Source organism: Nelusetta ayraudi, unplaced genomic scaffold (assembly GCF_046127955.1).
Source record: "Nelusetta ayraudi isolate G7.1 ecotype Tasmania unplaced genomic scaffold, CSIRO-AGI_Nayr_v1 ptg000042l, whole genome shotgun sequence".
NCBI classification, from domain to species: domain Eukaryota; kingdom Metazoa; phylum Chordata; class Actinopteri; order Tetraodontiformes; family Monacanthidae; genus Nelusetta; species Nelusetta ayraudi.
In genome coordinates, this window is record NW_027466092.1 from 6555026 (window position 1) to 6572471 (window position 17446).

Sequence of the window (17446 nt, forward strand, 5' to 3'; positions counted from 1 at the left end):
TTCTAATACATTATCTATGGGTCCGTGTCAGTGGCAGGTGCGTTACAGATGGTTTTCCCGAGCCTGTCAGTTCACTCAGCATTCTCATGGCTGTGGAGTTGTAATCTCACTCGACAGAGGCGGAGCTCCGAAGCCTCTTGGTTTTGCTTCACATGCTGCCCTGCCGTGCTCTCTACCGGTGAGAAAATCACTTCCTGCCCCAGGTAAGAATTCACCAGTTCACAGAACAAGTATTAATCTTTTTCACGCATAAAATAATATGCGCGATGTCCATTCACTTTGGCACCGTAGAAAACCTCCAGAATTATAAGCAAACACTGCGTCGCTTCATTGGATAAAACCTCAGTAGATAGAAAGACAAGGAGACCAGAGAGAGACAACGCGACACGGGGATTAAGAAGTATATAACCAAGTGTATTCCCTCTGTTAATGTACACATATTTAGAGTCATCTCACTGGAACACTTTACAATAACATTTAGAAAGAACAGGAAGATACTGGGAGAAGCTTCAGATGGAGAAAGAGAGAAACCAGACAAAGTTGGCAGGAGGGCAAATTGATGGCGCCTGTCAAACCAAACGGCTGCCGTCTTGTCTCCAGCTATGGAGACAAAAATAGATACAAAACAAATTGCAAAAGAAAACATGGAGGATAGAGGCTGCTTTCTCCACAGGGTCTTGGGTCAGACTCCGGGCCGCGAACAGAGAAAAGGGATGCGGGACAAAAACAAATCAAAAAAAGAATAGACTGGGGATGACAAATGGCAGATGCAATAAAAAAAGAGAGAGAGAGAGGAGAATGACAGGTTTGATGTTCAGAAGCCAAATCACATTTGCTCGTTTACTGAAAAAATAAAGAAAAACAAAAATAAACATAGAAATTTCAGTTTCCCAGATTCATTGTCATTTTTTTTTTTCTCCAAACAGGAATGATAGCAGGGAAAACACAGTTCTCTTATTAATGGGATGAGAGTCAAATATTCAGACATTTCACAAACTTTTTTTCAGTTTTCTTTTCATGTTACAGTTGTCTTTTTTTTTCATAATAGTCGAGAAAATTTTGAATACTAGAGTTCTGTTGTCGTACACCTGCCAGGGGAACTGCCGTTCACCTCCTCCTGTTTGTGTGCTCTTTCTCGCAGAGTTCGCCCGTTGGCTGCCATCAGTCCAGTGGGGCTTGAGAAGATGAGGGTGAAAGACACAGATGCTTCTCCAGCTGCAAGGGCATCTCTCTCCACAGTGGAACTCCAGCTACTTCTGAATTCTCCCTAAAGTGTCCCCTCGTTTCCCCCCGGGGGTGGGGGAAAGGAACCGAATAAGAAAAGAGCAAACCCGAGTGACTGAGTCTCGCAGCGGGACGAGGCGTCCGCCGCGCTGCTCACGGGGGGGTCGAGAGGGGAGTGGGGAGGGGGGGTTGGATCGGGGTCAGGGGTCAGACGTGTGTTTGGAGCGGTGAAACTGTTCTCGACGTGGAAAATCCTAAGGTCGGTCTTTGCTGCTCGTCTCCACTCGCTCACGCTTTAGGTCCGTAGGTTTTCTGCAACGTCTATACATATATTTATAATTATATAGAACAGAGTTCGTCTGGCTCGCCGGAGGTTGTTTTTTTTTTTCTTCTTCTTCTTCTTCTGTTTTTCGGTTATTAGTAACTGCGAGGAACGTGACGCAGCTTCTCCGCTGGCTCACTACAAGATGCCTTGGAGCCCCGGAAACACATGACGCTGGAAAGTAAAGGACGACCAGGGATGTTGGAGTCGGGGGTTGGGGGGGGTGTGTGTCTCAGCCTCAAGTGTTTGGCGGCTAAACGTACAGGTTAGCATCCTTTAGGTCGGAGCGGTTGGTATTCTCACATAGTTTTGCTACGTTTCACGTTTATGATCATCAATCGTGTGTGTATTTTTTTTTCCACTTTTTTTCAAACTCCACAGAAAGGAAAAGAAGTCTTTTTGTCTCTTCAATAAAATGAATACTACATGCTTGAGACACGGCAGAGTTTTACGTCGCGCGGGGCTGCTGAGCACCGTAGACAAGGAGAGAAAACAGTGCGAACGAGGGGAGGAGGAACAGAGAGAGAGAGAGAGAGTGAGAGAGAGAGAGACATATCTGGCTGGCCTGGGGTGGGGTGGGGGGGGCGAGCGATGACAGATGTCAAACAGTTGCGGGGGGTCTGAGAGACAGATTGGACCGAGCGTGTCTGGAAGCAGGCGGCATATTGATTTTTTTTTTATTTTTGCAGGGGGACGTGGTGGGTTTCTAATTACGGCCCAAGTGGAAAAATAATATGATGACTCCGAGCTGGGACGGCTGACGCTTCATATCAGCGGCCTACTTCGGAGTGACGGGCAGAGGCCCCGACACAAATACTTACAACGGTGACCGCTAGCTGTGCTAATTGACGGAACGCCGCGTTAGCCACGTTTCCTCGAGTGGCTGTTGGCACAGTGGGGCCCCCCCAGTGGTGGTGGCGGTGTTGGTGGTTGGGGAAAGGTCTGACGATCTTTCCCTCCAAATCCACTCTTGGGCCAGCAGGAAGTGAGGTTGAGGTTGTAGACGGAAACCAGGAAGTGACCGTGGCAGACGCTTCGAGTTACGATGCGACTGCGTTTCCCACATCGTCCGCTCTTTTTGAACGTTGAATGGCCGCCTGCCCATGCCGAGGTATGGACAAGAATTTGCATGGTATGTTTCTCTCTCGCTCTCTCTCTCTCTCTCTCGCTTTTCCCCCTCCGTCTCTTTCTTTCCTTCTCTAAGTGCGCCCGCCGTCCGTTCTTCCCCCTGCGTGCGCAAGGCTGCCGGCGCCGCCATCAGACGTAGTACTCCTTGTCTTTGTTCTTCTTGTTCTTGGTGACCGTCTTGGCGGCGTTGGCCTGCTTCTCCTTCACCAGGGCGCCGTTGCTCTGCGTGGCCGAGTTGCTGATGTAGTTGCGGCTCTGGTCCACCTGGTAGGAGCCCTCGTCGCGGTTGCGGTACTTGTACATGGCGTAGAGCAGTATGAGGATGCAGAGGGCGGCGGCGGCCACGATGCCCACCACCATGCCCGTGGTGCTGCTGGACTGCTGCACCTCCACTGCGCCGGGGAGCCCTCGGTCCGGGGACGTGGGGTCTGGAGTGGGGACATGGGGGAAATTGGGCGGGTAGGTTATTCCGGGGATTCTACGGTGGCCGGGGTCGGAGGACGGGTGGACGGGCGGCAGCAGCACTTGGTCCCGGGTGTTCATTTTCCCGGCGGGGATTTTGCTGTTGCTGCTGCTGCTGCTGCCGCCGCCGCCGCCGCCGCCCTGCTTGGTTCGCGGGCCGAGCTGGTCGGGGTTGGCCGTGGGGGTGGAGGAGAGAGGCGGGCGGTGGGAGTTGGGGCTGCGGGAGAAATGGCGGTCTCTGGGATTTTGGACACCGCCCTCGGCCGGCGGGGGAGGGGGGAGGACCGTCCTGTCGGTGGCCAGGGGCGAATTTTTGTAATAGTCCTCGTCATCCGACTCGGTCATCTCCCCCGAGCCGTACGCCGACACCTCGATTGTCTCCTCGCAGTCCTCCTGGTCCAGCGGGCAGGGCGGCCGGCCATTGGGCAAGGGGAGGGACTCTTTGGTGGTTTCGAGCAGGGTGAGGAAGGGGCGGTAGGTGGTGGGGGGAGAGGGGATGACTGGATAGTGGGTGGCGATGGACGGGGGGTCTAGGGAGTCCACTGTTATTATGGGCAACACTAATTCACCTCCTAGGACAAGAAAGAGACAACGGAGGGGAGAGGTGTTAGCGAGCACCGGGGAGCGGGAGCAGGGCAGCAGCAACAACAAGATAAACAGCTCAGACCAATACAGCCACACCAGTATTAGAACAGCACTAAGACTTAACATGAGGTTAGTTCTAGGAGTTTAATTAGCCTGATCTACTCAAACAAGTTAAAGTTCTGACTATCTCTGGACTCAACATATAACATGTAAGTACATCATACTGTATGCTTGCTGCTGGCTGCTTGGCTGTTCTGACCTGGTCTGGCCTACATGATACATGACAGAAAAAGGCTACAGCTATGAAACAACACTGCACAGCTAAACATCTATTGCACTAGACAGCCTAGTCTGATAACTCTGCTAACGTTGCCTACATGCTGACTACGCTACCGCTGAGATGTCTCTGCTGTCATTGGTTAAATAAGATAGCAAACCACGAGGTTCAGGTCACTTACATCGACAAATTGGCCGCATGATTTTTGCATGAAAAAAAAAATTACAAAAAGAAAGCTGTGTAAGATTGTTCTTGTATAGTGATAAACAACCCCCCCGCCCAACTCTTTATATCCTCTCCTCTTTACTTTGAAGTGTCAGTTCATATACGGTTGAATCAATATCATTTGCTTTTGTCACCACATATTGTCATGAAGAATGGCCCCTCCCATCCCCAACTCCTTTTACTGCATAGTGTTTATGGCCCATTTTTAAATTAGCTCATTCCTTATGCAAAAACCCTGGGAGCTGCTGCTGGTAACTGACACCCCTTACATTTAATTAAAAGCTGCCATCTAACCCTGCCGTGCCGCTCCGTGCCCCCTGAAATGAAGCTCTCCCAAATACAGAACATAAACATGGGGCTCGTCTCAGAAAGACCCAACACTATGAAACTCTTCCGTAATTGTCTTAATGAGTCTTCAGTTTAAGTTCTGATCAGATGATTTAAGCCCATGGTTAAATTTGTTATATTCTAATCAATTCACACCGTAGGGGGTGAAATAGCATTCGTGAAAATCTTTGCAGAGAAGCATCGTGTAAAATCTGGCCAGAATTTAAAACAATGTCCAAAACAATGTGGTCACTCTGTAGTCCTTCCATATCCTGGGTTAGCAGTGGAGTCAGTGGTTCTGAGGTCACATCTAACCAAAGTACCATCTGCTTTCAAAAGTAAGTGGCTGTGTGAGACCCGATGGATGTGAAGACAACCAACTTTTACGAGGAATATAAAATGACAGAACAGAGGAATCACTGCGTCCCAACTATCACTTTACTATGAAGTCAAATTAAGATTAATTAAAAGATTAATTCAAATTGATGAAATTCACATGATACAATTAAAAAGGTTTTTGTTTTAATTCGCTATTTCAAACCATACTTATTCATTGCAAGGTGGGTCATTTCTTCTGTTTGTACCTGTTGTACAGGTAAACAAAGCCACATGCATGCGAGTTAACCTTTTTTCAGCTACCTGCGCAATAGTGTAAATAACACCAACAGAGATAATAACTCACTTTTCTTTGCGCAATTGCACTCTTTCAGTGTTTTGGACCTAAATTCTGGCCATATCTTACAATTTGCACACTCAAGGGTCAAACATATTCAGGGGTATGCGGGGCAACATGGAACAGTAACCACGTGTTAACACAATCAATTCATGGAAAAGTTATTTGCCCTGTTGTCAGTCGTTTAGGATAAAAGTCAAGGAAACAGGAAGCAGAAAACATTTCATCAGGGATTCAGTCGGGGCACTTTGTGGGGAGAGACAAAGGGAAGGTTACAGCATACATGACCAAAGAAATGTCAACATCACCAGCATAAAGTTAAGACTCTGGCTTTGAGTTACTTGGATGAGGTGAATCAGAGTGGCTCATAGGGGGGAGGGGAGGGGAGGGGGAGGGGTTAGACTGGACAGCTCAGGCATGATGGGAGAGTAGAGGGATGTGTTGGAATTGGAATCATTTCCCCCGCAGCCACAGCGCCAGAGACGCTGCGGCGACCCAAACCTTCTCAGTTACACAACCACACATTTTGAAACAGAAAGGAAATCAAAGGCTCTGCTACAGAGGATGAATTAAGTTAACAAAGCCACCAAACATATCAGCATGGAACAACAGAGAAACAGGCCTTGAATTGAAGCAACATGTGACAGCTGTAAAAGTGAGGGGGGGGGGAAAACATTTGGTGATTGTTCAATCCGTCTCATAACTTTTTCCTCGGCGGCTGCGGGAAACGCTAGTTTCCATGGCGATGCTCAAGTTATTTCTCTCCATTTTTTCTTCCCGCTCTTTGTTTGAGGGCTGCGTTTCACCTTGAAGGCTGAGAGAGGACAGCAGAACGCGGTGGCGCATACCGGGAACAAAGCGGCGCAAGATTCAACAAGTTTACCCCACCTAACCCCCCCCGACCCCCCACCCCCCACCCCACCCGTTGTTTGACTTTGACGTGTTATTTTACTAAAACACTTTCAGGGGTCTGGAGAGGAAGAGAAAGAACCTCAGAGAGAGACCCGTGTTCCTGAAAGCCTCGGCGGTGCTGCTGCTGCTGCTGCTGCTGCTGCTGCTGCTGCTATCTTGGCTTTGCCACGGGTCCGCCTCTGAAGAAATACTGACAAGTTCAATTCTGGGCTTTTTACCTTTTTGCTCACCGTGCAGCCGGGCAATTACCGAGCAGGGACCTCCACTCGCTGCGTGGCCCACTTACGGAACATGTGGCTGGCACTCCAAATAGATGGCATCGATAGGAGAACGTTTCCTTGCAACACCGGGAGAGGAAAGTTTCTGTCTACCTTGTTTGAACTTGTGGAAAAGTGGCCGCAGGGACATTTCCACCGAGGGTGGAGCTGTTTACACCTCCAGGTTGTTCTCAGGTGACACCACCTGTGACATTTCCATGTGTTTACTCTTCACCCACCACAGCGCTCGGGACAAAACGGCTTACTTAGCACGGTGTTTACTGCTAAAACCGAGGCTTTGACGGACCTTCCAGGTGTTTGGAAAGGGACTAGGAGGCAGCCCTCTGTGACCTCACAAAGGGGTCTGCGCACAATCTGAAAAGTGGGGCAAGCAATCAAAGTAAACGGTTCACTTTTCCTTTTCCTGGGCGCTTCACCAAAGACGCGTATTGTTGTTGAAAAACATTGGAAAAGAGTGTTTTGCATAATGGGGGACCTTTCAAGCCAGGAAGCACCCTGCAAATCACAACCAATGCAGCACCACTGTCACTTTCTTAAAATCATGGCCCAGTTACCCAAGGTGTTTCGCGGCAAAAATGTTTTTTCTTTTTAATGGGCACCACTGAATCATCCCGAGAGAAGGATTCAGGTGCCCACAACAAGGTGTGTGTAACTAGGTTATGATTTCTGGGAGGAGATGCTGTGTGGCGTTCTAATCCTGTCATGAATCAAACGCGGTCGTTCAATACGAGCGCATTACTTATTCATGTCACACTCAGAATTCTTGATGCTTGCTGTCAAACGGTGCTCTCTCTCTCTCTCTCTCTCTCTCTCTCTCTCTCTCTCTCTCTCTCTCTCTTTCTCTCTCTCTCTCTCTCTCTCTCTCTCTCTCTCTCTCTTTCTCTACCTCTCTCAGTCTCTCTCTCTTAATTGTCCTCGCTCAAGTGCAGCTTTGCTCTGTTCCTGCTCAACACTGATTTGTGCAGTCAGTTCTACTTGTGAATGCTGCTGAAATTTCCCAAGACTCCATCTCCTGGCTGTTGAGAGATCACAAAATGAATGCTCCTGCATTGTTTTGGAAATAACTCAGATATTGAGACTGTTGTGAAATTTGCCAATAGAAAAAAAAACAACAACAAACTGTGTTAAGGGACTTTAGTGCTTTAGTTCTTCATCGAGACGCTCGGCACTTTTTCAGCGGCATTAAAAAGGCAGCACGACATCAGCCTGTGCTCACGTTGTTTACCTGCTTGCATGTGCCAACTCTCATGTATTGTGTTGTCATTTGTGTGGCACGTGCTAACAGTTCTAAGGACAACAATGGATGAACCCATCTTGCGCTTCTGACGATTGCCATTTCAAATTCAGAGCAATCTGTCGCTCTGAATTACGACTTGGATCGCACAATCAATTTACTGTTTTGTGTTGACAGCAATAGCACATACCGCTGGTTGATGAGAAGGCCTGTTTTGCACTGAGTCTAACTACAAAGGCAGCAGAGGCAGCGCAAACAGGCACATCCAGAGACGCAGATGCTGTATTTTTCAATATTTTTCACCAAAACTAGAGAGCTTTATATATTTTTGGCAAAATAAGAGCATTTTTTAAGGCCAAGATCGTGCAAAAATCATTAACATGGACAGTTTGCACTGAATAAGATAAGATTATTGATGAAGAGTGTAGAAGCATGTTGTTGAAGTAAAAAAGATAGTTTTATCAAAGCCCTCCATCGTTCTGCTGTGCTCTGCAGCCGGCAGGGACGACCTGAAAACAGTATAATGTGTCGCCATCTCATGTTGCTGGCAGGCAGCGGCCGTGTGACCAGCGGGTGAAGCGCAGCCCTCAGACAGAGTGAGTCACATCACCGGCACTCGAGCCAGTTAGCAGGTGACCCGTCTGCTCGCTTCCTGTCTCGTGACCCCGACCCAGCCTCACTTCAAACCCTAATCAGCAACTTTGGGCTGGCGTCATCCCTCCTCCACCCCTCTCCGTATGCAGCTCTGATTGTTCAGTGGAAACCCACAAGGCAGGCAGTCGGCCGAGCGCGTTCATAGATGCCCCCCCACAACAAGAAAGCTGCCAGGAACCACAGACTGACACCAAAACAGAACGAGATCAGTGATGAATTTCGGAGCAGACGGGAGAGATCGTCGACGGGGAGATATTTTGGTAGCTTGAAACATCCATTTGTTTGACACCAACACTCCTCACTCTGGACCAACTCCACGCCCGGTTGAGTCAGCATCGTTTGAACCAGAACCAGGGAATACTGAGACGGGCTCTGATGCAAAGCCGAGCTGGGGAGAAAATAAAAACTCAAACATTCCAGCAGAGTGGGGTGTCTGTCTTTCTTCTGCAACACTGGCGTTTACGCTTTAAAGCGAGAGGCACTCAAGATATTGAGCCTGACTGATTAGGTTTGACTCCATTGATGTGAGCAGCTGAGGGAGTGAGACCACATTTAGACCGCATGATGAAATTTCGTCTTTATCTTTACCCACATGCCACTCTGCATCACTGCCGGTATGACTCACCTCGCTCTATTTGCTTTCAGGGAGAGAGGGGCAGATGGATAGTGATGTACCTCCGGTGGCCCGCTTGCAAACATAGTTACCTTGCAGATCATGTCGTGCCGCTCATGCATGTTAAGTATTGGGTCGGGTTATTTGGAGTTTTAGGATTCAGTGGTTTGGCTTTCATTCATTTATTTCATTTATTTGGCCGTGTGCTCAGACTGGCTAAATTTGACCCGACTTGCTTTAGAATGACGCCAGTCAGGTTGCACAGAAGAAAACGCGACCCTGCTGATTGTGTTAGGGTTAGGGTTATGAATGAGTAATTGTACAGCTTTAGTTTTGAGGTTAATTAATTAATCAATGTTTATAAATTAACTCAATTTTAATGCAAAAAAAGTTGTGTGTCACAGCACAGTGTGGTGGGAAACACAAATGATTTGGTGCTTTTTAAGATTCGTTCTAACAAACCTACTAATGTGCGCTAGCATGCTAACACTGCAACCAAAATGGCTTTAGCTCAAGATGTGTTGTGCCAGCTGATCTCCACTCAATTATTGTTGCGCTTGTCAGTGTGAATGCAACCTCTTATCCACTCAGAATAGGAAGTATTTCCTTGAGACAGGCCAATAATCAAATGACTGCAGGTCACCAGATCTTGGACTGACTCCATGGAGTCCACCTTCCTATGATATAAATCTCAGCTATGCCCACAGACTGTAACCATTTGATTCTTTCAACTCTATTTGTCTCTAAGTGCCACTTCACAGACTGCTTTGTTCTCCCCTGCCATGACGTGGGCTTTACTCATGAGGAAACGGCAGGTCCAATGAGTAAATGGGTCTGGAACATGGCACAAAGTGTGAAATCATAAAATCAAGTCTGCTTTTTGTTTGCCATTTGAAGTGGCAAGGCTCAGTGCTGTGGCCGAGGCTGAACCCAACCGAACAAGAAGAACCAATTAGAAATCTGTTGAATTCAGTCAGATTTTATCGTGTGAAATCAAATCTTAATGAGACAATGGACCTGTTTGACAATAATTGCACGGCATTTTAGTAATGTGAATAAAATTGTTCTATTTTTCTGATCATAATCAATCAACAGTTATTTTTATATTGCAACATGGTTATTATATGTTAATTAAAGCGTCAGTGTTTATTTCAAGTGTGATGCTGTTAAAGTAAATTCAAACAGAAACTTTCATCTGTGTTTCTGCTTTATACATCTTTTTATATTGTAGTAGTACATGCAAATAATATTCCTACAGTTGGTTTTGTATACAAATACCTTTATTGAAAGATAAATATATGTAGCAGCTTTAGCTTTGTTGTCGCCATCTTTCATTAATTCAAGGCAAATGTTCCTCTTTCATTGAGGCGATATACTGGGGGTTTGTGGTCCACAGATTATCATGTAACAATGACTCTATCTTATAATAAGTCCTGATCCCATTTTCCACGCAGAAAATCAGCGGGAGAAAATAAGCCCAAGTGCGATGCTTAGTGCTATCAGGTAGAGCAGAGGTTGGAGGAAAGCATGTTGGACATAACATTAACACTGGTGCTCTGCGCTATCAGCGATGATCAACTGCGGGTTACTTGGTTCAAGCATCTACATTTCCGGACGGCTAAAGTGTGGCGCCTGCACTGTGATCCCCGGGTTGTTTACTTGCATGGAGGAGGGTCGGCTCGCTGCGAGTGATCAATACAGCACCACGCCAATTACCCAGGCTGCACTGGGATTCCAAGAGAGTTGTGAGTCACTCCGGGTGAGTTCGCTCCCTCCTCCATCCATCCATCCATCTCGTGGCTTCACCGTTATGACCCCAAAAAGAACACTCGCAGGTTGCCTCTGTGGCTTGAATTATTAAGGAGCTCCTCAAAGCTCTGATCTTGTCAAAGTTAAACCTCCGCAGTTCCTGCAACATCCTGCGAGCAGTTAAGTAGCTCGGAGCTATGCGAGATCGGGGGCCAAAGCGGGGTCGCGCCGAGGTAGAGAAAAATGAAATATGGAGATGTTTAAGACCGACTTAATGTGATGGGCCTCGACGAGAGGTTTTAATGAGTGACGCGGGGAATACCTCGGCGCGTGTTTTTGGTGGGCTTCCTCGGAGTGCGTGCTCAGTCAGTGCCACGCTTTGCAACCAGCGTGTTGTGCATCATCTCGCTGCTGTCTGCTGCTTTCTTCTGACGGCGCCTCATTAGCAGCCATTGAAGAGCCAAACCAAAGCTTTTAATTGGGTGATGTAATTAAGGCCTGCTAACAAAGTCAAAGTTTAATTAGCCTGGTGGGGAATCATTCAGGGGAATTGCACTCTGCTCGTGCTCCCTGGAAATTTTGCATCCTTTCGCCACTCTGCCTCTCCCATTCTCTGCACCTCCCGAAAACCCCCACGACCTCACTACTCCCTCCCCCTCCTCCCCTCTGCTGCGAGCGCAGGGGAACGTGACACAAATCTCAACGAGGCTCAGACCTTCACGACGCACTCCTCCCAGCTCTTTGCCGCTCTCCTCTCCCCGGGACGTTTTCTTCCCTCGTTCCTCTACCTGCGTGAACCACCTGTTCTTTCCTGCGTCCACTCTGCCTCGAATATGGCGGAGATTTGTTCTATCGGCTTTCTACAACGGGGTTAGATGTTGGTTCCGCCCTCCGCCCGGATTCTGCCTCTTTTCCGCCTCGTTGCCGTCAGCTTCCACACTTGCTGGAGGTCCAAAGGAGCATTCGCATTAGCAGGAAGTGCTTCTGTGAGCTAAATTATTTGCTGTTTCCTGAAGATCTATACAGTGCGTGTCTAAGTAATTACACTCGGCAGCTCCGCTGGAATTCAGGATGGAAAATAAAGATCTGAAAACGGGCGCAGCCCCTGGATGATGTAGTTGGGAGGAAAACAGGCAGCTGCTGTGAGCGTTGCGCCACAGCAGCTGCGGGTGAACTCATCTGTACAGCAGAAAGGAGCTCAGTTTATATTGATTCCCACCGCGGTTACATCTTGCTTAATAGCAAACCCACAGAAGGGCTTAATATTTTTTTCCCTCCTTCCTGAAGGTAGTTCAATAACACATTCTCAAGTGTAATTGAAAACACGGGCCGCGGCCGCGATCTTATAACTGACTGGCGGGCCTCTGCTGGTGCGGCAGCGATGGAGAGGAGCAACGCGCTCCGCAGACAAAGCGCTGATTCTTCTCCTCTCTCTCTCTCTCTCTCTCTCTCTCTCTCTCTCTCTCTCCGTCCTCACATTTCAGTCAGCCGTGTCAGACAGCACGACACAGGATGTGTGGAGGACGCGAGCGCCTTCGTTGCTCCTCAGGAAAAAAGGGAGAAAGGTTGCAGCAGAGTGCAAACTTTTACACCCACGGAGCGAGGGAGACAAGTGTCTGTCTGGAAAGGTGAGCGTGTCCGACGCCGTGTGTGAGTGCGCGGGCAGGCGAGAGGGGGAGGGAGAGAGCCGCGCGTCCCCACGGGAGATTAAGCTCCGGCGTGGCATCCAGCGAAAAACTCTCATTTCTGCCTTCGATAAGAAGGGAATTGAGTCTCTATTTCTGTCCCAACCACCTACGGAGGGAACCGCAGGAGAATGCAGCACTCCAAGTCTCACAACGCAGGTTCGGATCAGTTTCCCCCGTCGCACAAACACACCGATTGCTATAATCTTCTGCCACTTACAGTCCAACATACTTTTTTTTTTTTTTTTTTTTTTTTTTATAATTCCGTTTTAATCCCCATGCCTGGGAAGAAAAAAACAAACCAAAAAAACTTTTCAAACATCGAGCCAGGAAATGGAGCACATCTCCTGCAAATGATGGTGGCTCTGACTTTGGTTCACCTGGTTTTGTTTTGTTATTCATTTATTTTTTTTAACCTGCAGGACTTTGATCTATATTCTGTGTAAATATGACCTCTGTCATGACTCAGGGTTACATGGGCAGTCTTGTTATGGACTCCTACTTCCACACTGTTTCAAGTGAAACCTATTGAAAACTGTTTTCTGCAACTAAGAAGGTTCCAAGGAGGTATAATTAGAGTTTTAATTAGGTGAAATACAATTATTGTATTAAATATAATAATTCCTCCCTCATACTTCCTGTACATCATGTTTATCAACTTTACATTGTGCAATTTTACTAAATCAGATGATTGAGTTCACTACTCCTACTACTAAAAATAATATATTGCTCATCCCCTACTTTGTCTTCCATGTAGCTTAGAAGCAATGTTTGAATCCAATATCAGTTTAGCTAATGAATAACGATCAAGCTATTTTAGGTGGAGGTTAGCAATATACCTGACATTGTGGTTCAACCTATCAACCACTGAGTTTTATTTTGTGCAAAATCTCAGATGTTTGGTTTATGTATTGGGAGTGAGTTCCGGGAGTACGTTTTTTTTGTTTTGTTTTCATCCTGACCCGCGCTTGTCCCTTGATTCCGGCCTAAAAGGATCTCTCCGTTTCCCGTTACCCGACTCGGTCTTTTGATTTCCCCTGCCTCACTCTTTGTGGTTCCTGGCAGTTTTCAAGTGCGGCCCCTTTAATAGAACCAGAAGCCAGGGGCCGGGAGTGTAACACAGGGCCTTTAACTTCCACCTCCTGTCACGGTGTCAGAACATTTCTTGACCCGCTGTTAACACTAACCGCGCCTCGGCCACCGGGCCTGCCAGCCCGCAGCTGCGCGCCGTGCGGGGCCAAGCTGTGTTCCCAGGTTGGGACTGTCCAGCCTTGTTAAAATCCAGGCAGGAGTTTGGTGCAACAGCTGGGTCGAAGCCAGCGACGACCACTCGGCTGAGCAGCGGAAGGCCGCGCTGCCGCCGCCGCCGCCGCCGCCGCCGCCGGCTGCCCGCAGCTTTGAACGGCAATATGAAAACACACGTGACTCAAACACAGCTGCATACGGGAGGGAGCGTGGCGGTGGCAGTGGAGGAAGGGATCCGGCAGTGGACCGGGAGACTGATCTAGCCTACTCTCTTTGGATAGCGGGGCACGAACGGCGACAGAACTACCAGAGTTGACTCACCATTTCCAGGCTCACACTCCTCCAAGTCTTCGTCGTCACTAGGACACTCAGCTGACGCTACCAAGAGGTCATCCGCATTCTGGAAGATTAGAAAACAGAGAGGGGTGGAGGGGTGTGGGGGTGTGGGGGTGGGGGAGAGGAGTATTAGTATGGAGGACACACACACGGCAGCAAAGAGGATTAAGAGTTAGACAAAGTGAAGGTCTTTGGCTCGGTGGACAGCCGGGCTAATGCAAGCGGAGGAGGCGAAATTAAAAAAAAAAAAAAAAGGCTGGCGGAATCAAAATCCTTCGCAGGAGTTATTGCTCGAGCAGGCTGCTGGCGGGCGCTGAGGACACTGGGGCGAGAGGCGCTGCACCTGCATATGTGTGTGTGTGGGGTGGGGGGGGGTAGTCTCAGTCTGAATGAACGCACGACAGCAGCAGCACTGGCAAATGGCCGTGGACGTCGCGGTGAAGCGCACGGAAACGTGCGCGCAGCACACGTCGCACCGGGCGCAGCGGCGAGGCCTCGACGCCACGCCGAGAGATTCCATCTGACGAGGTGCTTCCAATTTGGGTTGCCAGGTTTTGTTGGTTTTTTTGCCCTCGCTACTGTATGACTCACGCAGCTGCGTGTCTAGACACTATCATCATCATCATCATCATCATCATCATCATCATCACACACACACACACACACACACACACACACACACACACACACAGTTCCAGCCCTCACCGCGTCTGCGCCTCTGGGTTGCTAATCAAGATGGGGTCATCCGATTATAAAAAACCCCCACAAAAAAACAAAGAAACAAGGCTTCTATCAGTCTAATTGAATGTAGTGTCACACAGCTGCACGCTGTTTGCTCTTTGTTGTCAATCTGCAGCCCGGCAGCGATGATTCATTCATTTCGCCGAGCGAGACTTTGAGGCGATTGTTAGCGTCACCTGGTTTCGTCAAAATGAGCCCATTGATCCTGCCGCAGATCTGCCGGCAAACATCTCCATCGCTTCACGCGCCGCCCCCCTCCTGCGCCAAACCTTCCCGCAACATGCAGAAAAATGACTTTCCCAATGTCAGGCTGCGTCTCTCGGGCCTAAGAGACGCTACCCCCCCCCCCCCCCCCGAGAATGAAATAAAGTCGCCGCTTCGCTGCTTTTGCCTGCTCCACTTTCAGTGGTGGAAATCAGCAACCTGCCATCTACAGAGGTTGTTGGATCTTTAATCACGCGATTCTGCTTGACTGGAATCTTGAGTGAGGAAGATCCAACAATATAAAGAATATGGGAGATGAAAAGCGCCCTTCTTGAAACTAGGCAAACAGCATGTCAACTAATATGCGTTCTGCACCCTGCCAAGTGTGTTTAGTGTGTTATTTATGTCTTTCATGTTCCCAGATATTGGTTTCAGCCTCCCGCAGTTGCCCCAGTTACAACTCGGCGCAGTATCAGTGTCACACATGTAACTTCAAGCATGCGAACGGTCCACATGACGAGCGCAGCGTGGAATTGGTTGTAGGAAAATTGCCGAAAGGAGGCCCAACAGTTTGAACTGGCCAGAAGTTTTCTCATCATTTCTCAAATTGAAACCATCTTGCAGAGCATCCTAAGGAAATCTGCAGGGGCGCCTGGGAAAATCCCTCAAACTCGTCCAAGGACGGTGGTGAAAGGTGCAGCTTGCGATTTTTTAGTTTTAAAAACACGCTGGCATCAAATTTGGGTCAGAGTGAGACAAGTGATGACTCAAAGTGTTTCATGGAAACGCACATGTGGGTAAGGGATGTGGGGAAGAAAAAAAAAAAAAAAAAAAAATCAGACCCACCCCCCCTACACATCAAAAGGTAGATCTTTTATTCTAAGCATCAAAGCGCATTATTCGACGATGATCAAAGCTGCAGCACCACGGTAGCTCAGAGCTGTTGGAGAAATTGAAATTTGGATTTCCGCTTGCTCGCTTTTCACCACCCTGGTCCTGTCTCCTGTCTCCGTTACGCCTCGGTAGGGGCCGGCTGTATTTACTAGAGAGCTCTATCTCCCGCCAAGGTTGCGCGGCGCAATATCAGTGCACAGGCTTCATGAAATCTCTCGACCTCGTACCACCACGATCCCGGGAAGAGAAAGAAATCTGTGACAGGAACGATAAAAATCCATCTGTTTGATCCAGGCGGAACGATTCCCTGCGTTGACATCGTGCATGCTAATGTCGCGTCACATCCATCCGACTTCCATTTCTCTCCCGGTGGATGTGGCGACTGAAGTGGAATTCACGATAGCCTTTCAAGCAATTATAAGTCTTAAAGGTCCAGTGTGTAAGATTTAGTGGCACATCAAGGCAAATAGGCACTCGTAATACCCCTATTATAACTTTATGCCCTTTATGGCTGCGTTAGCTTCAGCTAAGGAACTGATGAATCGCAGTCAGACTATGGCGTCGGCTGAATGAGCCGTTCCAAATGAAGCAGGCTACTTATGTGGCACTATGCAAACATCAGGAAATTCCTGGTGGGGTCACTGTGGTATCAATCCCAGCTTTCTCATTTTTGCTCTCATGCTTTGCAATCACAGTTCTGATGACAAAGGTGTTGATCAGTCGATCTACTCCTTATTACGCCTGCTGTTGTGACATTGGAGCGAAATAAGCGGGATAAGTAGTGGTGCAAGTAGCACTACTACTAGGGAATAATTTGAGTGTCTGGCTGTTAAAAAACAATAATTAATAAAAAAGTGTGTTATAGATTAAGTACATTAAATCTGAAAGAGGAAAACTACAGATTCCCATCAACTTCCTGAAACACAAAAATCTACTCATTCACTTATCTAACTGAGCCACATATGACTCCCATCCACTAAATTTGAGTGAGCTGTTACCTGTGGCTTGAATTAATTTTGGTGGACCTAAATAGTCACCAGTCCTTGACATTAATGAAGAGAAATACAAAAAACGCGAAGACAAAGCTGGCAGTAGTAGCGATCAGAGTCCACTGCCTTTGAGCAAAATTAAAAAAAAAATCGATGTCATCCTCAGCGTTTCATGGCTCCCTTAATTTGCCTCTACAGTGGCTTAGTCTGCACTGTGCAAATGTAAAACATTAGCGCCTGTTTTCCTCTCCCTTCACTGGAGCATATCGGCTCGATTTTCTTTTGGCAAGGCTTCACCGCCTCATTGCAAATGAGAACAAATTTCAGAATGTGCGGGGGAAAAAAATCAGTCTCACTGGGACCATCTGTAGAAATGATCTTGGTTGTGAAAGCCAAATACACACGCTTTCATGTTTTGGTACGTACCGCAAAATATTGCCTCTCTGATCATTAGAATATGCAAGCGGGTGACTCATTGCTAATGTCTATTCATTTTCTCATAAAAGCTGTTATATGCTATTGTGACAATACACAACGTTAAGCTAGGTGCATAACAATAAAGCTAATAAAGGAGAAGCAGTGAAAATGTGTGTGCTCTCGCTGAAAAATACAACTGTGGCAATAAAGAGCACTAGAAACACGCAGGTTTGCTTTTTTATGAACCACTCTGCAATCGCAATGCGCATAAA

General features: G+C 47.8%; 3 protein-coding genes across 10 annotated transcripts in view; 2 read left to right on the top strand and 1 right to left on the bottom strand.

Moving 5' to 3' along the window:
• LOC142893398 (equilibrative nucleoside transporter 2-like) overlaps positions 1-17446 on the top strand; it is a 279352-nt gene that overhangs the window by 135713 nt on the left and 126193 nt on the right. The window lies entirely within an intron of this gene.
• The window catches only part of LOC142893397 (mitogen-activated protein kinase kinase kinase 11), a 395948-nt gene that overhangs the window by 76497 nt on the left and 302005 nt on the right, over positions 1-17446 (top strand). The window lies entirely within an intron of this gene.
• The window catches only part of nrxn2b (neurexin 2b), a 488522-nt gene continuing 471469 nt past the window's right edge, over positions 394-17446 (bottom strand). For 5 of the 8 annotated variants that reach the window (XM_076033939.1, XM_076033936.1, XM_076033937.1 and 2 more), the window contains 2 exons: positions 13915-13993; positions 394-3708 (listed from right to left, as the gene is read on the bottom strand). In XM_076033939.1, the coding sequence (XP_075890054.1) occupies positions 2804-3708; positions 13915-13993 (984 nt within the window). In that variant the 3' untranslated portion in view covers positions 394-2803. The remainder of the gene's footprint in view (positions 3709-13914; positions 13994-17446) is intronic. The other 3 variants (XM_076033942.1, XM_076033941.1, XM_076033943.1) reach the window with 1 other exon arrangement.